The sequence below is a fragment of the Poromitra crassiceps genome, assembly GCF_964638095.1.
Source record: "Poromitra crassiceps genome assembly, chromosome: 4".
Classification (NCBI taxonomy): domain Eukaryota; kingdom Metazoa; phylum Chordata; class Actinopteri; order Beryciformes; family Melamphaidae; genus Poromitra; species Poromitra crassiceps.
In genome coordinates this window covers 23,078,211-23,099,341 of record NC_139626.1, presented here as the reverse complement: position 1 = coordinate 23,099,341, position 21,131 = coordinate 23,078,211, and the positions used below count along the sequence as shown (strand labels likewise).

The 21,131-nt window shown below is 48.1% G+C and overlaps 1 protein-coding gene across 1 annotated transcript in view; it reads left to right on the top strand.

The window, feature by feature from the left end:
- The window catches only part of dock1 (dedicator of cytokinesis 1), a 292,156-nt gene extending 271,494 nt beyond the window's left edge, over positions 1-20,662 (top strand). Inside the window, exons 47-52 of the mRNA XM_083635505.1 lie at positions 9,477-9,614; positions 13,906-14,048; positions 14,450-14,648; positions 16,609-16,783; positions 18,172-18,323; positions 19,536-20,662. Coding sequence (XP_083491631.1) covers positions 9,477-9,614; positions 13,906-14,048; positions 14,450-14,648; positions 16,609-16,783; positions 18,172-18,323; positions 19,536-19,631 — 903 coding nt within the window. The 3' untranslated portion in view covers positions 19,632-20,662. The remainder of the gene's footprint in view (positions 1-9,476; positions 9,615-13,905; positions 14,049-14,449; positions 14,649-16,608; positions 16,784-18,171; positions 18,324-19,535) is intronic.
- Positions 20,663-21,131: the final 469 nt, after the last annotated feature.

Sequence of the window (21,131 nt, the reverse complement as noted above, 5' to 3'; positions counted from 1 at the left end):
TTATGGCTTTCATGTCTGAAATGTAGCCACCTATCTAAAGTACTGCTGCAAAAAGTTCCCTCCATTAGGATGTCTCTGAAAGGTTACAGCTGAAAACACATCATATTGTTTGAAGAACTCGGCTGCATCCACAGGTGAGACCACTGCAAACTATCCCCAGTGACGGGGGAAGTGAATTGAGCAGAGGAAAGTGTCTTAAGGAGTTCAGGGAGATAATTGCATTGGGGAAGTGCTGAAGCAAACATTCTCAAGCGATTGGAGGACGCTTCAGAGAGAGAGAGTGCCATCAGCACTGCATCCAGAGAGAGAGAGAGTGCCATCAGCACTGCATCCAGAGAGAGAGACAGAGAGAGTGCCATCAGCACTGCATCCAGAGAGAGAGAGTGCCATCAGCACTGCATCCAGAGAGAGAGTGCCATCAGCACTGCATCCAGAGAGAGAGAGAGTGCCATCAGCACTGCATCCAGAGAGAGAGAGAGAGAGAGAGAGAGAGAGAGAGTGCCATCAGCACTGCATCCAGAGAGAGAGAGAGAGTGCCATCAGCACTGCATCCAGAGAGAGAGAGAGAGAGAGAGTGCCATCAGCACTGCATCCAGAGAGAGAGAGAGAGAGAGAGAGAGAGAGAGAGAGAGAGTGCCATCAGCACTGCATCCAGAGAGAGAGAGAGAGTGCCATCAGCACTGCATCCAGAGAGAGAGAGAGAGAGAGAGAGTGCCATCAGCACTGCATCCGAGAGAGAGAGAGAGAGTGCCATCAGCACTGCATCCAGAGAGAGAGAGAGAGAGAGAGTGCCATCAGTTTTAATTTGAGTTAGTGTGGACCAGTGATGTCACTGGTCCACACTTGAACCCTCAATAACTGTCAAATTAAATGACAGACTTCAAAACAGTTTACAGTTTTCTGATATACTACTGATGTTCTAATGATACAAAGCTGGTTGAAAATGGGCGGAGTGTTCCTTTAAGGCAAAGGTGCTGCTCAGCTGAACTCAACTGAAGTTTGTGTTAGATATCACGATGCACTTCTAAACGGACCCCCCGGGCACAATGTGCAGCAGCAATTAGCAGGAAGTCTGTTGTACATGCCAGTCATATCCGAGCTTCCACTGAGAGATGAATGAGTCTATAGCTCTGTAGCTTGGCAAAAGTAGCAGGTTAGAAATGTCCATCACATCCTGTTGAGCGAGCGTTTGAAAATGTGGCAGAGCCAAGAAGACGTGTCTTCCCCTGGCACAAGAAGCAGTGATTAAAGCTGTCGTTTGGTGTGCTCATCATCACAGAGGCATGTCGTCGAGAAAACAGAAACGCACCCGCCGAGCCCATGCCACACACACGCACACACACACACACACACACACACACACACACACACACACACACACACACACGCAGGGAACGTTTAAAGACATGACTAACAGAGATGTTCATCTGAAATGGCTTCAGCTGTCTCCTTGCCAGAAGCAGCATACTTGTTTATCTCGTATCTTGAATCTGTCTAAATGAGACAAATAGGGGAGGAGCCTGTTCCAGTCAACAGACTAAACAGGGAGAAATGAGCCAGTGTGCATGTTATTTATTGCCAAATAGCCATTGTCCTCATTTAGTAATTAGCACGTGGAAATCGGGAAATGAGCTATTGTGATAGCTTGGCAAAGTAGCCCATCCCGATTGTGTTGTCTCTGGGTGTAGCTGGTAACAGCGCTTGACAGCTGCCTTTTCGAGTAAGTGAAACTTCCCAGTTCCCAGGGGTGCTATGAGTTGCCCTATTAGGAGTTGTGAATCAATAAATGTAATCACTGAGCTGAGTGGGCCTTTTCACTGTACGCTGGGCACAGGGCAGACTGGCAGAAGTTGTGGAGAAAGTCAAAATAGTTTGTCAATAACAATTCCGTGCCTTTTGATGAAGTTTTTTCCGTGTGCGCGTGTGCGTACTTTCTGTCCCCGCCATCATTCTGTCTGCCTATTACTCTGTCTGACTGACCATTGGCTGCTCACCTCTGCAAGCCCTTTTTCATGAAAGGTGTTAATATGTCGTCATCATCATCAGAGCCGTAACGCCAGGCATCTCAAAGGCCCTGTGGCTCTCTGAAGTGTGTTCACTGTGCAGCAGGGTGGGAGAGGGGGACAGGATTCAGCTGAACAGACTGAAGTCTGAAAAACTCTGCTTATATTAAATAGCAATGCCGGTTTCTTTTATTCTTTTTTTTTTTTTTACTTTTTTCTCTCTCTTTCATTTTTTATTTATTTATTTGAAAAGGGACAGTGCATATTAATGAACAGTACAGACAGTACATGTAAATATGCCAGATTATAGCCCGAAGGCTAGTTTCCGTCTACAGTCCCTTGGCAGGTTGATGCAACCCAGAAAACAAGCAAAGTGACAGAGAAAACACATAAAATACATGGGAAATATACAATCCTAGCAATACAGTACAATTAGTCAAAAGAGAGAAGAGGAAAATTCAATTATTAATGGTGAAAGATAATACATGTGTGAGCATCCTGCAAGGTCACACATGGTCACAGGACTGGTTGTAACAGTAGTAGTACTGGTAGTAACATTGTGAGCAAAGCCCACCAGAGGCTTCACTTTCTGAGGCAGCTCAAGAAGTTTGGTGTGTCTGGGGAGGCGATGGCTCACTTTTACAGAGCCACTGTGGAGAGCGTACTCACCTTCTCAGTCACAGTGTGGTACGGCAACACTACCGCCCTTGAGAGGAAACGGTTGGAAAGGGTGGTAATCACCGGCCACGACCTTCCATCCGTTTCCTCCATCTATGCCACACGCACCAAACGCAAGATGCAGAGGGTGATCGCCGACCCCTCCCACCCTGCTAGCTCTCTCTTTAAACTCATGCCCTCAGGTAGGAGGCTTCAGTCTCTGAGGTGCAGGACCTCCCGTCTCAGGAACAGCACTTATCCTGAGGCGGTTCGCCTCCTGAACTCTGACCCTCTTTGCATTCGCACCTTAAATCGCACCTTAAATCCGTAGGCTTGAATTGATCTTGAACTTGAATTGCACTTTATAGGCAGCTCGATACTGCTTTTATGAACAAATGCTGCTTGTAAAACTGTGCACTTTATTTATCTATTTCAGCCTCTCTCATATTTTATGTAGTGTTTTTTTCACTTTTCTTATTCTCTTTTGTGTCTGAATCTGTGATTTGTTATGTCTGTTTTTATGTCTGTTTTTTTTTTAGAGCTGCACTGAAACAAATTCCAATCAACTCTGTTGACATGGCAATAAAGTATTGAATCTTGAATCTTGGTTCAGTCTCAGCCGCGCTTTTAGTTGGCCCTTGAAGGTGACCAGACTGGAGCTTTCCCTTATGGAAGGGGGTAGGCTGTTCCATACCGTGCATCCTCTAAAGCACAGCACATTCTGACCAAACAAGGTTCTTCTAAGTGGAACCTCACAGTCTCCGTTTGTGGCGGCTCTGGTGGATCGAGTCGAGTTGTATTTAAGTTGATCGAGTTGTCTTTATTTAATGAAGGTGTTAAGAGGAGGTGGCGCAAGGCCATGAAGGATTTTGTAAATTAGACAACAGACAATAGCGGCACTTGCCTGGTTATAAAAGTCTCCAGATCCAGGTCGAATTAGCCTATATTAACATTGGCCCGAGGTGAGGGAATTCACTACATGGACAAAAGTATGCAAACACCCTTCCTAGTTCTAGGTCCGCTTTATAGACCCTTTTCACGTTGTCCATTTTGTGTCGAAAAGGCAGGACCAACACGGGTGCAAGCAGAACACTAATGAGGGTTTCCAAACTTCCAATCATGGAATTTGGAAACTCTCATTAGTGTTCTGCTTGCACCTGTGTTGGTCCTGCCTTTTCGACAGAAAATGGCCAACGTGAAAAGGGTCTATTCTAATCTCAGCTGCATAAATAGACACATCCAACTTGACCACTTTGGCCTTGTGGTGCATCTGTCGTGGCTGGTTCGCTGTGGTGGAATACAAACTTTTTCAAAAAGTAGGCTATTTAATTAACCTGCTGTGTGAGTGCGTGTGTGTGTGTGCGTGCGTGTGTGTATGTGTGCGTGTGCATGTGTGTGTGTGTGCGAGCCGAGGTGTCTTCCATAGCTTATGTGTCTACAGTATCACCAAGCAGAATTGTGTTGCCATGCCGCCACTCTGGTGTTATATCATCCTGAGGTCTATAAAAAGATGTGGGTATCCTGGGAGACGTGAATCTTGCCATAGCTTTCACTCTGCCTGTCCCCCCACCCTCACCCATCTGTCCCCCCACCCTCACCCATCTGTCCCCCCACCCTCACCCATCTGTCCCCCCACCCTCACCCATCTGTCTGTCCTCCCACCCTCACCCATCTGTCCCCCCACCCTCACCCATCTGTCCCCCCACCCTCACCCATCTGTCCCCCCACCCTCACCCATCTGTCCCCCCACCCTCACCCATCTCTCTGTCCCCCCACCCTCACCCATCTGTCCCCCCACCCTCACCCATCTCTCTGTCCCCCCACCCTCACCCATCTGCCTGTCCTCCCACCCTCACCCATCTGCCTGTCCTCCCACCCTCACCCATCTCTCTGTCCCCCCACCCTCACCCATCTGTCTGTCCTCCCACCCTCACCTATCTGCCTGTCCCCCCACCCTCACCCATCTGTCCCCCCACCCTCACCCATCTCTCTGTCCCCCGACCCTCACCCATCTGTCTGTCCTCCCACCCTCACCCATCTGCCTGTCCCCCCACCCTCACCCATCTGTCTGTCCCCCCACCCTCACCCATCTGTCTGTCCCCCCAGCCTCACCCATCTGTCTGTCCTCCCACCCTCACCCATCTGCCTGTCCCCCCACCCTCACCCATCTGTCTGTCCCCTCACCCATCTCTCTGTCCCCCCACCCTCACCCATCTCTCTGTCCCCCCACCCTCACCCATCTGTCTGTCCCCCCACCCTCACCCATCTCTCTGTCCCCCCACCCTCACCCATCTGTCTGTCCCCCCACCCTCACCCATCTGTCTGTCCCCCCACCCTCACCCATCTCTCTGTCCCCCCACCCTCACCCATCTGTCTGTCCTCCCACCCTCACCCATCTCTCTGTCCCCCCACCCTCACCCATCTGTCTGTCCCCCCACCCTCACCCATCTCTCTGTCCCCCCACCCTCACCCATCTGTCTGTCCCCCCACCCTCACCCATCTCTCTGTCCCCCCACCCTCACCCATCTCTCTTATCCTTCATTCTGCTCTCAAGGAGAATCCTACACCTCTTCCTCCCTCCTACCTTTTGTGCCCCTCCCCCTCTCACTCATAACCCCCGCCTCTCTCCCTCTCTCTCTCTCTCTCTCTCTCTCTGCTTCTCAGGTTCCTTCCCTCCTATATCCTCACCCTAAGCCTCCTCGTCTCCTCTCTCTTCTAAGAGGTCCCAGTGGTGATGATGAAGGTGCTCAATATCAGGGGAAATCCTCGCCGGGTGTCTGTAGCCTCCTCTCATTTATCTTCCTGTGCCAGGTCCTTGGTTTTGTGGAACACAGCCCAATAACTAACAATCAGTGTGTGGAAAAGCCTCAGCCTCCCTCTGCTGTGTAATGTATGTGTGAGTGCAGTGGAATACACAGGGTTGAGAAAACTACAACGCTGAGACTATCTGATTTTTCTACCAACATCATGTATGTGTGTTTCTGCGGTAATGGCGAAATAAATAAAACATGCACACGTAGGGAATATTTCAAAAGGTTGCATCATATAAAAGTGATGCAGTGGTGTTTTTTGTGTAAGATGTGTACTGTAAGTCAGCTCTCTATGTAGCCTTCTGTGAGGGGCAGTGTGCCCTCTCTATGTGACCTGCTGTGAGGGGCAGTTTGCCCTCTCTATGTAGCCTGCTGTGAGGGACAGTTTGCCCTCTCTATGTAGCCTTCTGTGAGGGGCAGTGTACCCTCTCTATGTGACCTGCTGTGAGGGGCAGTTTGCCCTCTCTATGTAGCCTGCTGTGAGGGACAGTTTGCCCTCTCTATGTAGCCTGCTGTGAGGGACAGTTTGCCCTCTCTATGTAGCCTGCTGTGAGGGGCAGTTTGCCCTCTCTATGTAACCTGCTGTGAGGGACAGTTTGCCCTCTCTATGTAGCCTGCTGTGAGGGACAGTTTGCCCTCTCTATGTAGCCTGCTGTGAGGGGCAGTTTGCCCTAGGGCTGCACAATATATCGTTTCAGCATCGTCATCGCAATGTGCACATGCGCAATAGTCACATCGCAGAGCATGCAATGTCAAGTAAGGCAAATTAACTCATAACATACAGTAATGCACGCCCTCTCTGTGACGTTCTAAGCTCTTTTCCTACTAACTATAGTACCTTTACTCACTTAGGATCCTGCAACTCACCCTGGCTGCGGCTAAAAACACACTCACTTCCTACTACGTCAACCGTGCACGTTACCCACTAGGCCATCTTCTTAAACAGGCAAGGCTTGATAGACCTATTTAAGACTTTTGGTGCAAATTCCTGTTTTTTTCATATCGCAATATATATCGCAGAATAAAAAAATATTGCAATGTCAGTTTTTTCCAATATCGTGCAGCCCTAGTTTGCCCTCTCTATGTAGCCTGCTGTGAGGGGCAGTTTGCCCAGTTTGCCCTCTCTATGTAGCCTGCTGTGAGGGACAGTTTGCCCTCTCTATGTAGCCTGCTGTGAGGGACAGTTTGCCCTCTCTATATAGCCTGCTGTGAGGGACAGTTTGCCCTCTCTATGTAGCTGTGAGGGACAGTTTGCCCTCTCTATGTAGCTGTGAGGGGCAGTTTGCCCTCTCTATGTAGCTGTGAGGGACAGTTTGCCCTCTCTATGTAGCCTGCTGTGAGGGGCAGTTTGCCCTCTCTATGTAACCTGCTGTGAGGGACAGTTTGCCCTCTCTATGTAGCCTGCTGTGAGGGACAGTTTGCCCTCTCTATGTAGCCTGCTGTGAGGGACAGTTTGCCCTCTCTATGTAGCCTGCTGTGAGGGACAGTTTGCCCTCTCTATGTAGCTGTGAGGGGCAGTTTGCCCTCTCTATGTAGCTGTGAGTGACAGTTTGCCCTCTCTATGTAGCCTGCTGTGAGGGGCAGTTTGCCCTCTCTATGTAACCTGCTGTGAGGGGCAGTTTGTCCTCTCTATGTAGCCTGCTGTGAGGGACAGTTTGCCCTCTCTATATAGCCTGCTGTGAGGGACAGTTTGCCCTCTCTATGTAGCCTGCTGTGAGGGGCAGTTTGCCCTCTCTATGTAGCTGTGAGGGGCAGTTTGCCCTCTCTATGTAGCCTGCTGTGAGGGGCAGTTTGCCCTCTCTATGTAACCTGCTGTGAGGGACAGTTTGCCCTCTCTATGTAGCCTGCTGTGAGGGGCAGTTTGCCCTCTCTATGTAACCTGCTGTGAGGGACAGTTTGCCCTCTCTATGTAGCCTGCTGTGAGGGACAGTTTGCCCTCTCTATGTAGCCTGCTGTGAGGGACAGTTTTCCCTCAGGGGAATGGAAGAAAGGGGACGATGCTTTGGTGATTCGTAGAGGTTAACATGCGCACACACACACGCACGTGCGTGCTCACACACACACAGACAGACAGACACACACACACACACACACACACACACACACACACACACACACACACACACACACGCGCGTGTGCTCACACACACACAGACAGACAGACACACTCCTCTCTTGGCTGGCCAGCTTTTGCCAGACACTTCATACACTTCTTTGTACTCTGAACAGATTATTTGTGTGCTGTGGTGGATGTGTTGGCTGTATTGAACATGAAGCACATGATGTGCTCTCCAGCTCAGTGTACGCCTGCTTCTCTAATGTGTGAATGCAGCGCTGCGTCAGACCAGGGCTGACGCTAATGTGCTTAGTTAGGTTGTTTTGCTTTTTCATAAATGTAAAAGCATAAGCCACCTTCGTTTTACCTTTGACAATATTTCTCACTGATAGTGGCGACACAAGCAGGGAATATTTTGTTATATTTGCCATGGGGAAAGGAAAGGTCTGTTATTACCACAAATGACTAACATCTTTGCTCGTTCTTGGTGAGTTATTGTGCATTTTCTGCCTTAGCACAGCCACAATACTGTAACACACTGTAATACACTGTAATACAGTGTAATACTGTAACAGTAGGGCAGTGGTGGCCCAATGTTTAGAGAAACGAGCTTGTGACCAGAAGGTCGTCTGTTCAATCCCCGGGACCGGCAGGATAAATCTGGGTGGGGAAAGTGAAAGGCAGCGCTTGCCCCTCCCTCGTTACCACCACTGAGGTGCCCTTGAGCAAGGCCCCTAACCCCAACCGCTCAGTGGAGCTGGAGCTGTGGCCAGCAGATGAGACTGTGGTCTCATCTGGTTGTACTGGTCAGCTTCCAGGTGTGTGTGTGTGTGTGTGTGTGTGTGTGTGTGTGTGTGTGTGTGTGTGTGTGTGTGTGTGTGTGTGTGTGTGTGTGTGTGTGTGTGTGTGTGTGTGTGTGTGTGCTCTCAGCGAGACTCCCCCTGTATAAATAAAAGGTTAAAAACACACTGTAATACAGTGATTCTCAACCTTTCTCCTATCGAGGACCACTAATTTTAGTCCGCAAGTGCCACAGACCCCCATTTGATGAGATTCTGTCTCTCAAACCCAAATCTGAGACTGAGACCAGATGATTTTGTCCCGAATTCCATGACCCTCTGTATTGTAACAGGTGTTCTTCTACAGTAGATTCTCTAATTGTGCAAACTTCTTGTAAATGAAATGGTGAAGTTTCATAATTTGTCAATTTACTGGGGACCTCCTGGCTGGAACCCACTCAAGGATGCCCAGACCCCACTTTGAGAAGCACTGCTGTAACACACTGTAATACAATAACACACTGTAATACCAAGTTCTACAGGAAGGAAAACCCTTACCTGTGTTTCCAACCAGCAGGGACCAAAATAAATAAATAATCCAAATGCTCAAATGCTCGGTCCCCAAGGGATGACACTTCCTCGTCTTGCCAGATGTAGTCAGCAGAGCTTGCTGACATTGACTGTGGCACTGGGGTTTCCTAATTGCTAGTTTTCAGCAGTTTCTCTCCCTCTCTCTCTACCTGAGTTGTTATGTGTTTGAATTCTTCTTAGCCGGCTCCACACGGTGTGATATGTGGCGTGCCAGAAAAGGTGCATTGCGTCTTTCTTAGCATCATACTGTACTGTAGGTGGAGAGGAGGACACGCGTGCGTGCTGTTGTTGTTGTCATGTTTAATCCACTAGTGTTGTGATTTTATGAAGACCACTCTGTGAGAATGTTACTGTGGGGGTGGGGGAGTGTGTGTGTGTGTATGTGTGGGGGGGGGGGGGGGGGGGGGGTCACCATGGCAACAGCAACCTGGCATTGTCTAATAGAGTCTGCACCCAGCAGGATGGGGTTGCAGAGAGGTATGAGCATGGGGGTAGATATGGGATGTGGCCGCCCTCTCGCCTCTGCGGGGCACGTTGTTGGATCTCACGAGTCTCACGCGCCGCCATTTTGTCCCACCAGATCCCGTACCTGGCCGACGGAGTCCGCATCCACGGCGAGAAGGTGACGGAGGCGCTGAGGCCCTTCCACGACCGCTTGGAGGCTTGCTTCAAGCAGCTGCGGGAGAAGGTGGAGAAACAGTACGGCGTAAAGAGCCTGGTAAGAGCCTCCACTGTGACCTCTGACCTTTCCTTTACACGCAAAGAGCAAAAACGTTGTGCTGGAGGTCTGTGGACATTAATGTGCTGCACATATTCTGCTCTTCTAAAAAATGTGCTACCACCACTGTGACTATTTCACATCACACTTTCACCTCAATATTTCCATACAATACAAACTCAACTGCAACCCACTCAGTGGAAACTAACTGAAATTAAAATCAATTGAAAAAGAACTAATGAAAAATACAAAAGTATAACTCTGGTGAAAACGCACAATGCTCAATATGGTGTATGACTGTTTAGCGTGGCTGGAAATGACCACTGATTGTAATAAACTGCAGAAAGACCCATTTTTGACTCATTATATCAACACAAATCTCTCATGAGGACATGTGTGACATGTGTGACGTGTGTGTAGTGGGGGTGTTGTGTCAGCTCATGTGTGTAGTGGAGGTGTTGTGTCAGCTCATGTGTGTAGTGGAGGTGTTGTGTCAGCTCATGTGTGTAGTGGAGGTGTTGTGTCAGCTCATGTGTGTAGTGGAGGTGTTGTGTCAGCTCATGTGTGTGTAGTGGAGGTGTTGTGTCACCTCATGTGTGTAGTGAGGGTGTTGTGTCAGCTCATGTGTGTGTAGTGGGGGTGTTGTGTCAGCTCATGTGTGTGTAGTGGAGGTGTTGTGTCAGCTCATGTGTGTAGTGAGGGTGTTGTGTCAGCTCATGTGTGTGTAGTGGAGGTGTTGTGTCACCTCATGTGTGTAGTGGAGGTGTGTTGTGTCAGCTCATGTGTGTGTAGTGGGGGTGTTGTGTCAGCTCGTGTGTGTAGTGGGGGTGTTGTGTCAGATCATGTGTGTAGTGGAGGTGTTGTGTCAGATCATGTGTGTAGTGGGGGTGTTGTGTCAGCTCATGTGTGTAGTGAGGGTGTTGTGTCAGCTCATGTGTGTAGTGGGGGTGTTGTGTCAGCTCATGTGTGTAGTGGAGGTGTTGTGTCAGCTCATGTGTGTGTAGTGGGGTTGTTGTGTCAGCTCATGTGTGTAGTGGAGGTGTTGTGTCAGCTCATGTGTGTGTAGTGGGTGTGTTGTGTCAGCTCATGTGTGTAGTGGATGTGTTGTGTCAGCTCATGTGTGTGTAGTGGGGGTGTTGTGTCAGCTCATGTGTGTAGTGAGGGTGTTGTGTCAGCTCATGTGTGTAGTGAGGGTGTTGTGTCAGCTCATGTGTGTAGTGGAGGTGTTGTGTCAGCTCATGTGTGTAGTGGAGGTGTTGTGTCAGCTCATGTGTGTGTAGTGGGTGTGTTGTGTCAGCTCATGTGTGTAGTGGATGTGTTGTGTCAGCTCATGTGTGTGTAGTGGGGGTGTTGTGTCAGCTCATGTGTGTAGTGGGGGTGTTGTGTCAGCTCATGTGTGTAGTGGGGGTGTTGTGTCAGCTCATGTGTGTAGTGGGGGTGTTGTGTCAGCTCATGTGTGTAGTGGGGGTGTTGTGTCAGCTCATGTGTGTAGTGGGGGTGTTGTGTCAGCTCATGTGTGTAGTGGGGGTGTTGTGTCAGCTCATGTGTGTAGTGGGGGTGTTGTGTCAGCTCATGTGTGTAGTGGGGGTGTTGTGTCAGCTCATGTGTGTAGTGGGGGTGTTGTGTCAGCTCATGTGTGTAGTGGGGGTGTTGTGTCAGCTCATGTGTGTGTAGTGGGGGTGTTGTGTCAGCTCATGTGTGTAGTGGGGGTGTTGTGTCAGCTCATGTGTGTAGTGGAGGTGTTGTGTCAGCTCATGTGTGTAGTGGAGGTGTTGTGTCAGCTCATGTGTGTAGTGGGGGTGTTGTGTCAGCTCATGTGTGTGTAGTGGGGGTGTTGTGTCAGCTCATGTGTGTGTAGTGGGGGTGTTGTGTCAGCTCATGTGTGTAGTGGAGGTGTTGTGTCAGCTCATGTGTGTAGTGAGGGTGTTGTGTCAGCTCATGTGTGTAGTGGAGGTGTTGTGTCAGCTCATGTGTGTGTAGTGGAGGTGTTGTGTCAGCTCATGTGTGTAGTGGAGGTGTTGTGTCAGCTCATGTGTGTGTAGTGGGTGTGTTGTGTCAGCTCATGTGTGTAGTGGATGTGTTGTGTCAGCTCATGTGTGTGTAGTGGGGGTGTTGTGTCAGCTCATGTGTGTAGTGAGGGTGTTGTGTCAGCTCATGTGTGTAGTGAGGGTGTTGTGTCAGCTCATGTGTGTAGTGGAGGTGTTGTGTCAGCTCATGTGTGTGTAGTGGAGGTGTTGTGTCAGCTCATGTGTGTAGTGGAGGTGTTGTGTCAGCTCATGTGTGTGTAGTGGGTGTGTTGTGTCAGCTCATGTGTGTAGTGGAGGTGTTGTGTCAGCTCATGTGTGTGTAGTGGAGGTGTTGTGTCAGCTCATGTGTGTAGTGGAGGTGTTGTGTCAGCTCATGTGTGTGTAGTGGATGTGTTGTGTCAGCTCATGTGTGTGTAGTGGGGGTGTTGTGTCAGCTCATGTGTGTAGTGGAGGTGTTGTGTCAGCTCATGTGTGTAGTGGAGGTGTTGTGTCAGCTCATGTGTGTAGTGGGGGTGTTGTGTCAGCTCATGTGTGTGTAGTGGGGGTGTTGTGTCAGCTCATGTGTGTGTAGTGGGGGTGTTGTGTCAGCTCATGTGTGTAGTGGAGGTGTTGTGTCAGCTCATGTGTGTAGTGAGGGTGTTGTGTCAGCTCATGTGTGTAGTGGAGGTGTTGTGTCAGCTCATGTGTGTGTAGTGGAGGTGTTGTGTCAGCTCATGTGTGTGTAGTGGGGGTGTTGTGTCAGCTCATGTGTGTGTAGTGGAGGTGTTGTGTCAGCTCATGTGTGTAGTGGGGGTGTTGTGTCAGCTCATGTGTGTAGTGGGGGTGTTGTGTCAGCTCATGTGTGTGTAGTGGGGGTGTTGTGTCAGCTCATGTGTGTAGTGGGGGTGTTGTGTCAGCTCATGTGTGTAGTGGGGGTGTTGTGTCAGCTCATGTGTGTAGTGAGGGTGTTGTGTCAGCTCATGTGTGTAGTGGGGGTGTTGTGTCAGCTCATGTGTGTAGTGGGGGTGTTGTGTCAGCTCATGTGTGTAGTGGGGGTGTTGTGTCAGCTCATGTGTGTAGTGGGGGTGTTGTGTCAGCTCATGTGTGTAGTGAGGGTGTTGTGTCAGCTCATGTGTGTAGTGGGGGTGTTGTGTCAGCTCATGTGTGTAGTGAGGGTGTTGTGTCAGCTCATGTGTGTAGTGGGGGTGTTGTGAGACTCCTATTGTCTCCCTCTTGTCTGCATCTCTCATCTAATATGTAGCACAATAACACGCAGCTAAAAGACCCTGAACTTTTTCATAGCAGCCAGGGCACTCTGCTGCAGCAGCAGAGGAGTGCTTTTTCCAGGTAGCGAACTATCGATCGTCAGGCAGGAGACTTTACATGGTGTAAATCCTTGGGCCGGCCCAGCCCAGCCCATCATCTCGCCTGCCTGCTGGCTGGCTGGCTGGACGGCTGTGCAATGTGATGAATATGGCCTGAAAGCATTTGCCAAGGACAGGATAGCAGCACTGACAGCAGCCAAGGACGCCTAGCTCGCTAAAGGAAATAGCCCTGAAAACCTGATTTTAAATTCCGTTAGAGTGGAAATATGAATTAGCTAACTTAAAGATTGTGATCAACCCTGGTGTGTGTGCAAGCAGTATGTAGTGTGTGGGACCAGAAATATGTGCTGTGAGGCTATATACCCTTTTCACAGCAACCGTTTTGAGGTGGTAAAGCAGATATAACCAAATACCAGTGATGATGGTTCCATCATTCAATTTAGGTGTTCCAGTGCCAGAGCCCTCCTTAATGTTATTGGTTATACCTGCTTTACTTCCTGCTTTACCACCTCAAAACAGTTGCTGTAAAAAGGGCCATTTGTGAGTGAACTCATCAGCATAAAGTATGACTTTAGTTGAGCTTAACCTAAAATATAAATGTACAGTTGTAGGGTGAATGACAACCAATTCATTATATCCAGGAATAATTATTATATTATATTATATTATATTATATTATATTATATTATATTATATTATATTATATTATATTTAATTGTTGAAAAGGCCCTCTCTTGCCAACCGATGACACCATACCCATACCGACTGATGATACCATACTCATTGGGCCACCGCGGACCGGATTCGACCCAGCAACCTAAAGATCTGATGTCATGGACTGGACCGCCGTCATCGTTGATGTCACTCAACTGTGATGTCACTTGAGCAACTGTGATGTTAAAATACCAAAGTCATTGAATGTTTCCTGAGTTGTTGTTTGTGTTTTTGTCCTGCTGTCAGCCGGCAGCAGCAGAGCGTCGGGGGACGCGTCCTCGCTCCATGGTGCGCTCCTTCACCATGCCCTCCTCCCAGAGGCCGCTGTCCGTGGCTTCAGTCACCTCCATCTCCTCCGACAACTCCCCCTCCAGGCCAGGCTCAGACGGGTAAGACCTGCTTCACTGGCTCTACTGACGCACCTCCTGTTGGCCCAGGGCCATTCTGTCTCCGCAGTTACAGACATGTGCACGTACGTATATTTAGTGACCTCAATCAGAGTCATCGCCATAGAAACAGACTCCAGATACGAAAAAGGTCTTGACACAAATCCATGGGGGGGGGGGGGGGGGGGGGTATGAAAAATGTTAAATGCCTTAATACACAACTAAACAGTGCAGTGTAGGTTTTTCATGCAGTTGACACAGGAATACCTCAGCATTGTCTCTGGGGAAAGTTGTCCAAGTCAAGTTTCAGGGCCAATAGACAATTAATAATCCCTCCAAATGTGCAGAATAGGAAGGAGACAGCCGTTGTTTGATTGCCGTGTTACCCTTTGTGTCGTCTGCAGCTTTGCCCTGGAGCCTCTCCTGCCAAAGAAGCTGCACACCAAGTCTCAGGACAAGCTGGACCGGGACGAGCCCGAGAGGGAGCGCAAGGACAAGAAGAAAGAGAAGAGGAACAGCAAGCACCAGGAGATCTTCGACAAGGAGATGAAGACCACGGAGATCCCTCTGCAGCCCGCCGAGGCCGTCATCCTGTCAGAGACGGTACTCTCTCGCTCTCTCTGTGCTATCCCCCTGTCCATTCCAGCAGAGAGGGATCAGTGCGCTCTGTGTGTCCAGCACAATGCTCCCTCGCTAATGGCGTCAAGATAAGGATAAGGATAGGAATGGGATGTGAAGGTGGCCCCTGGCAGAGGTGCAGCCATCTGGCCTGCGGTATGGGGTCTCCCGCCTCAGGGGCCAGGGGTAGAGCCCCTGTTGGCTGACCTTACCAAGTAGCAGCAGTATTAGTAGTTGGAGCCATTTTTAAGGATTGAGTAATGTGTGTCCTATTTCTGGAACAGTAAAAAGCAAGAAACCAGCAATCTCCCCTTAGATATGATACAAAGAAATATCCTGAAAAAAAGTCCCACATCAGTTCAGTTCAGTTAAATTTCTAGCCCCTTATCATGCTATCCTGTCTCAAAGGGCTTCACATAGCAGCATCACAGTATATGACATATCTACACACAACATACTGTAGGTTACATACATCATATAATGTACATACTACACATTTCCCTACATTATATATACATTGCGATACTACACAAACTGCACATCTTTAGACTGTGGGAGGAAAACCCACACAAAGACGGGGGGAGAACATGCAAACTCCACACAGAAAGGACCGGGGTGACCCTAGGATCTGGATTTTGGGAGACACTCGATCTCTGGAGATGAGCATCAATAAGAAATACTTTGTATTACTTGCAGGTACAGCTGGCAAAAAGTGTATATTGCTAAATTGGAAATCTGAACTGTCTCCCTCTCAGAGACATTGGTTGAACGAATTAACATCATATAGTACTCCTGAGAAGATCCTGTACAGTGTGAGAAGGAAGCCGGCAACTTATAAAAAAATATGGGGCTCCTTTCTGGCCTCATTACCTTCATTACACCCTCTTGGATAGCTAAGATCACCTTCATTATGTCCACTCCACATACCTAATTTGTTTATTGGTTTTGATTTGATTTAATATTACCTCCTGTAGTTGACTTTACTTTTAATTTATATTAAAAAGAGAGCGAAATGTATACCATACCGGGAGGGGGGAGGGGGGAGGGGGGATACCCTCTGTTTTCTTTGTTGTTGTTGTTTTGTTTTCTCTGTCTGTTTTTTCTGTTTGTATTGTTTTGTTAAGTATGATAATTGAAAATTCCCCAATAAAAATATCTTAAAAAAAGAAGAAGAAAGGACCGGGGTGGAGATTTGAACCCTCGACCTTCTTGCTGTGAGGCGACAGTGCTAACCACTGAGCCACCGTGCTGCAATCACAACCCTGAAAGGACTGTGTTGTTATTTTCAGTGTTTCCCTTGTGGCAAACTTTGTTTTAGTTTGGCCAATTACAAAGTTGTTTGTCAACTTCCAGCACATGTCCCGAGGACATGTCCTGAGGACATTCCTATTCCAGACAGCTGAGAGAACGCACTCTTGCATGCAAACAATTACTTGTAATCACAAATAAGATATTGTGAGCCAACGAGCGCATTTATCTAAATGGGTTCTCCTTCAGGAATACAAATGGTCAGCTTAATATGCTTATGGATATGCAGACAACACTCCCAATGGAGATGTGAAACCAATGTTCTCCTTTAAATTATCTTTTATTGATCCTTTATGTTATATATCAGCATAGACCCGAGTGCTTTGCCGTGCAGTAAATTCTGCTCTCTGCGGTTTGATTGAGTTTTATATTCAGATTCAGATTCAGATACTTCAGATACTGCCACGCACCCAGGTTGGTGGTATTTAGTTTAAGTACATTATGTTGTAGCTCTGACATAACATGGAAACAGGACATTGATACATTTAGACAGTTACACCATTCCCACTTCCAACAATAAATACATAGATACAGGATACAAGACCAACAGACGTATGGATATTAAGTTCTCTATTGTCTTGTCTTATTTTGAGTGTGCACTTATGACTGACTTAGTTTGTGAATATATGCATGTTAGATCAGCCCCCTGCGGCCCCAGAGACCAAAGAGTCAAGTTCTCAACCTGATGGGAGGAGACCGCCGCCTCTCTGTGTCGCCCGGACCCCCATCCTCCTCCTCCTCCTCCTCCTCCCCAGGACCCCCACCCATCACGCCCAGGAGCAAGCTCTCCTTCAGCCTGCACACCGGCTCCAGTGAGAACAATCACACACACACACACACACACACACACACACACTGGCTCTTGGCTGTGGCGTAGCTCTTGCATCACGTTAAATGGCCAGCAGATTCAGAGCAGCCATCACCTTGTATTTGCCTGTAAATCCATCTCTTTGTCACTGTGCTGACTGCTAATGCCGTGACCACACTTAATGCACTGTATGTGTTGCTGTCTAAATGGAAGTGCATTCATTTCCAAGTGAGAGTGTCTCCACTACATTGTCAAATGAGAGTGTCTCCACTGCATTGTCAAATGAGAGTGTCTCCACTGCATTGTCAAATGAGAGTGTCTCCACTACATTGCCAAGTGAGAGTGTCTCCACTGCATTGTCAAATGAGAGTGTCTCCACTGCATTGCCAAGTGAGAGTGTCTCCACTGCATTGTCAAATGAGAGTGTCTCCACTGCATTGCCAAGTGAGAGTGTCTCCACTGCATTGTCAAATGAGAGTGTCTCCACTACATTGTCAAATGTGTTGCCTTGTGAGGCGGGTGTCACAACAAGCTTTGGATTTTGTTGTACTTCTGCATTTATGATCTGCATTTTTGACCTGCTTAAAACCAAAATTATTATTCCCTATTTTGTCTCCCTCTCTGGGAGGCTTTTGTACTGAAAACATCTTGCCCATATATCAGAATTGCAATTAATCAGCCTACTAAGTTTGATCTCAATAGTTTTGACTTGCTGGATTTCTTGTGTAGTAATTTGCACATGGTTTGGAGTAACTCAAATGGCCTCTAATGTGTTCTAATGTGTTTCCTGTGTGAGAAGCTCCCTCTCCTAGTTTCATTGAAACATAGCGGTGCTTCAGGGCATCCTGCTGGATTCCATCAAAATGTGACGTCCTGGGTTCCAATCCGGCCCAGGACCTTTGTCCCATGCTCGCTTTCTCCCTCCCTCCCTCCCTCCTTCCCTCTCTTTCTCTCTCTCCCCTCTCCCCTTCTCTCTCCCTCTCCTCCCCTATCTTTCTCTCCCTCCCTCCTTCTCTCTCTCCCACTCTCTCTCAATGCCAAAAACAATAACAACCGAAAGGTATCTGCCCTTACTCTTGTGTTGAGTGGTCTGACCAGAACTGTTCATTCTGGACAGCACTCCGAATTGACTTTTTATTGCCACACGATGGATGTTTCCGGCAAGTCGTCCTTCTTCTACGTTCGTGGTGCTGTCCTTGTCTTTTCAGTTCATATTTACTACTTAAGGATCCAGCACACCCACTTATTACAACATATCGAGAGTGGAGCATGTTGTATGTGATTTTTGTCTGACCAGAACTATGCGACCCAATTTGGGTCCCATCCGAACTCTTTAGGAAACTGACGCTGATGTCGCCTATTGATGACTGATGAGCGCCCTCTGTTGCACAGGTCTGGAGCTCAACGGGATGGGCTGCCCCGACAAGGGCGAAACCCCTCCTCCGCTGCCGGTGAAAGGCAGCACTGCTGATTACGGCAACCTGCTAGATAATCAAGACTTGACGAGTCCCACGACGCCTCCGCCGCCCCCGCCGCATCAAAGGGTAGGTGTTTTAATTAGTGCCGGGAACAGCTCCTTAACGAGGCACAGTCCTCCTAATGAAACAACAGACCGACTGACACGAGGCACCCTTGACACACCGCTGAGTTGGTTCCGCCCCCTGTCCCAGAGCTTCCTGTCTATTACAGGCGAGTGTGTGTGCGTGCCTGTGTGTGTGTGTGTGTGTGTGTGTGTGTGTCTACCATAGACCGTCAAAAAATATGGACAGAGTCAGCGTGACCTGTCAATCACACCCAAAACATAATCTTTTCTATCCAAAACCACGTTTTGAACCAGGCTGTAAATATGCTTAATCCTGTTGTAAAGACATGCATTTTAACATGGCGGTGAATGGGGAACGACTCCCGTTTGGGTCCAGCCTCAAGTGGCCATTCCAGGAACTACAGCTTTCAGTATCACACCTGCGGCTTCCTCCATAATGAAAGCCCGAGCTTGCCGCCTGGTGTGTACGTGCGCTCATGTTGGCGTTTACAGTATACAGCTGCATTTCCCTGTTATTTTCTCTGCCTGTGTCACGCATCCACTTTAGGAGAAGAGTGGAGGCGTCTGTCAGTTAGTGGCGAGGGCCCACGCCCGCCTGTCTTTCCCCGCTGTTATTTATGCTGGTTCCTCCCGGCCGGCCCGCCGCACAGACGTGATTGATCGGATGATTACTTTACCTCTCACATCCATCAAGAGCTCTCCCGCTGTTAATCAGCGGCTCGTCTGTCCACGCTCAGTGGCGGTCGGCCGCGCTAGCCGTCCCTCTCTCCTCGCCACTTTGTTAAGTAATCTTATTTCTCCGCTGTCACGGCCTGCGGACAGCTAGCACGGAGGCGCGGCAGATAGCGGTGGCAGGAGGCTGGCGCTAATGTAGCGAGGGCAGATGTTGAGAGATGGAGCAGCAGCTGTCTCTCACTCGCCCTTTAACCCGCCCTGAAGTTTTAGTTAGCGGCAAGCAGGTGCACGCAAAAGCTCAAACTTAATGTGACGTTTTGAATGAAAGGTTAGACGTGAGGCGCCCCAAAGCTATCTGACTCCCCAAGACATGAAAAGAGTCAAGATAAAGGCAAGCATCTACCCCCCCCCCCCCCCCCCTTACTGGGAAAGCCTTGAGAAACAGACACAGCTTAACCGCTATCTTAAATTACCTCTTCAGCCGAGCGAATGGAGGTTTTCAAGGTGAATGTTTCTCTCTCTCTCTCTCTATTCGCAGCACATGCCGCCCCCTCTGCCCAGCAAGACCCCTCCACCGCCCCCGCCCAAGACCACCAGGAAGCAGACCTCTATCGATTCAGGAATTGTACAATGAACAAAGACACTGACAATACAACCAAACGACACAATGACAACGCCACAAAAACGTCAGCAGCAACCGCCCTCCCTAAAGTGGTGGTGGTTGATGTTGTTGTTTATTTACCCACACATTCCTCGCTCCCTGTCCCAGCTTGACCAGATGAATACCTCATACCGGCCCGCCCCCTCTCATCCCATTTTATTTTGTATTTTTTGTTTGCCTTCAGTGTGATGATGATGCAGTCTACCATAGGGACCATGTTGCACAGATGAGAAGTCACTGAATTTGTTGATGCTGCCTACAGCCAGAGACCTTTAATATTAGAGACACCCCACTCCAGGCTCCGCCAATTTGTAAGAAATGGAACTCTTGCGGTCTCCTAAATGGGCGTTGTTCTCAGCTTGTGATTGGCTGTCTGTCAATGGTGTGAAACGTCATTGGCTGACCAGTCTCCTAAGTGGGGCCGTGACAGTGGCGAAACCACAGATACAGGAAGTGACTGGAAGTTGGGGTGTCTCTATCTATATTAAAGGTCTCTGCTACAACCTACACCATGCCACTTCAAGACTTATGAAATGAGATGGCGTTCAGACATACCATAATATACTGTAAGGTTGGACCAATAGCTTTCCAATACTGACCCACTCTCACGTATATGAGAGCAAATAGCTCGATAAAATATAATTCCAATCTTTTTTTATTATTATTATTATTCATATTCCCACTATGTACAGAGGTTTGTATATATGATTTTATTTTATTTTATTTCAGCTTTTTGTATGTGGATTTTATCATGACTCTTTTTGTATTAACATAACATTAGATTAACTGCCATTTATATATATATAAAAAAAAGGGCTTCTAGGTTTTGAATTGACAGGGACTGTAAAGAATTGGTATGAGTACCTACCATTGATTTTACTCGTACAGTTGGTGTTTTTGGAGTGCACAGACAACTAACTCCTACTGCATTATCATTGTATAGACCTCGTTATAGATTGCTGTAACCTTGGATTTCAATAACATGAACTGTTCCCAATTCACTACTGACATGACTTCTGAATAAACTTTCAAATGTATGTATTTTTAAAGAAGGATGTCTGCCTCATTATTCGGTCTACAGCGAGTGGTTCTGAAAATAGATGTGAGTATTTTCACATTTCTGAAATGGTAAACAAACAAAACGACAATCTGTACGCGTTCTCTTACTTCAACTAAACACCACTCCGCTTTCTGCCTCTGACTCACAGCCATCACAGCTGCCAATTCATTAACAACAAACCAGAGTTTTACACTGGGAAGTGTTATGCCACCGCGCAATGACTTGTGTATAGCCTGATGCTATCTCATTTCCATTTTCCATAATGTGTCCCCTCACCAAGGGTATCTTTCAAAGCTCAAAGCTTAAATTTGTACAGTACAGCAGCAATATACATAAATGACAAAGAACACCACATAACTTATCGAAAATACATACAAAACTACTATTACTACAGCGTTTCACATTAGAATGTG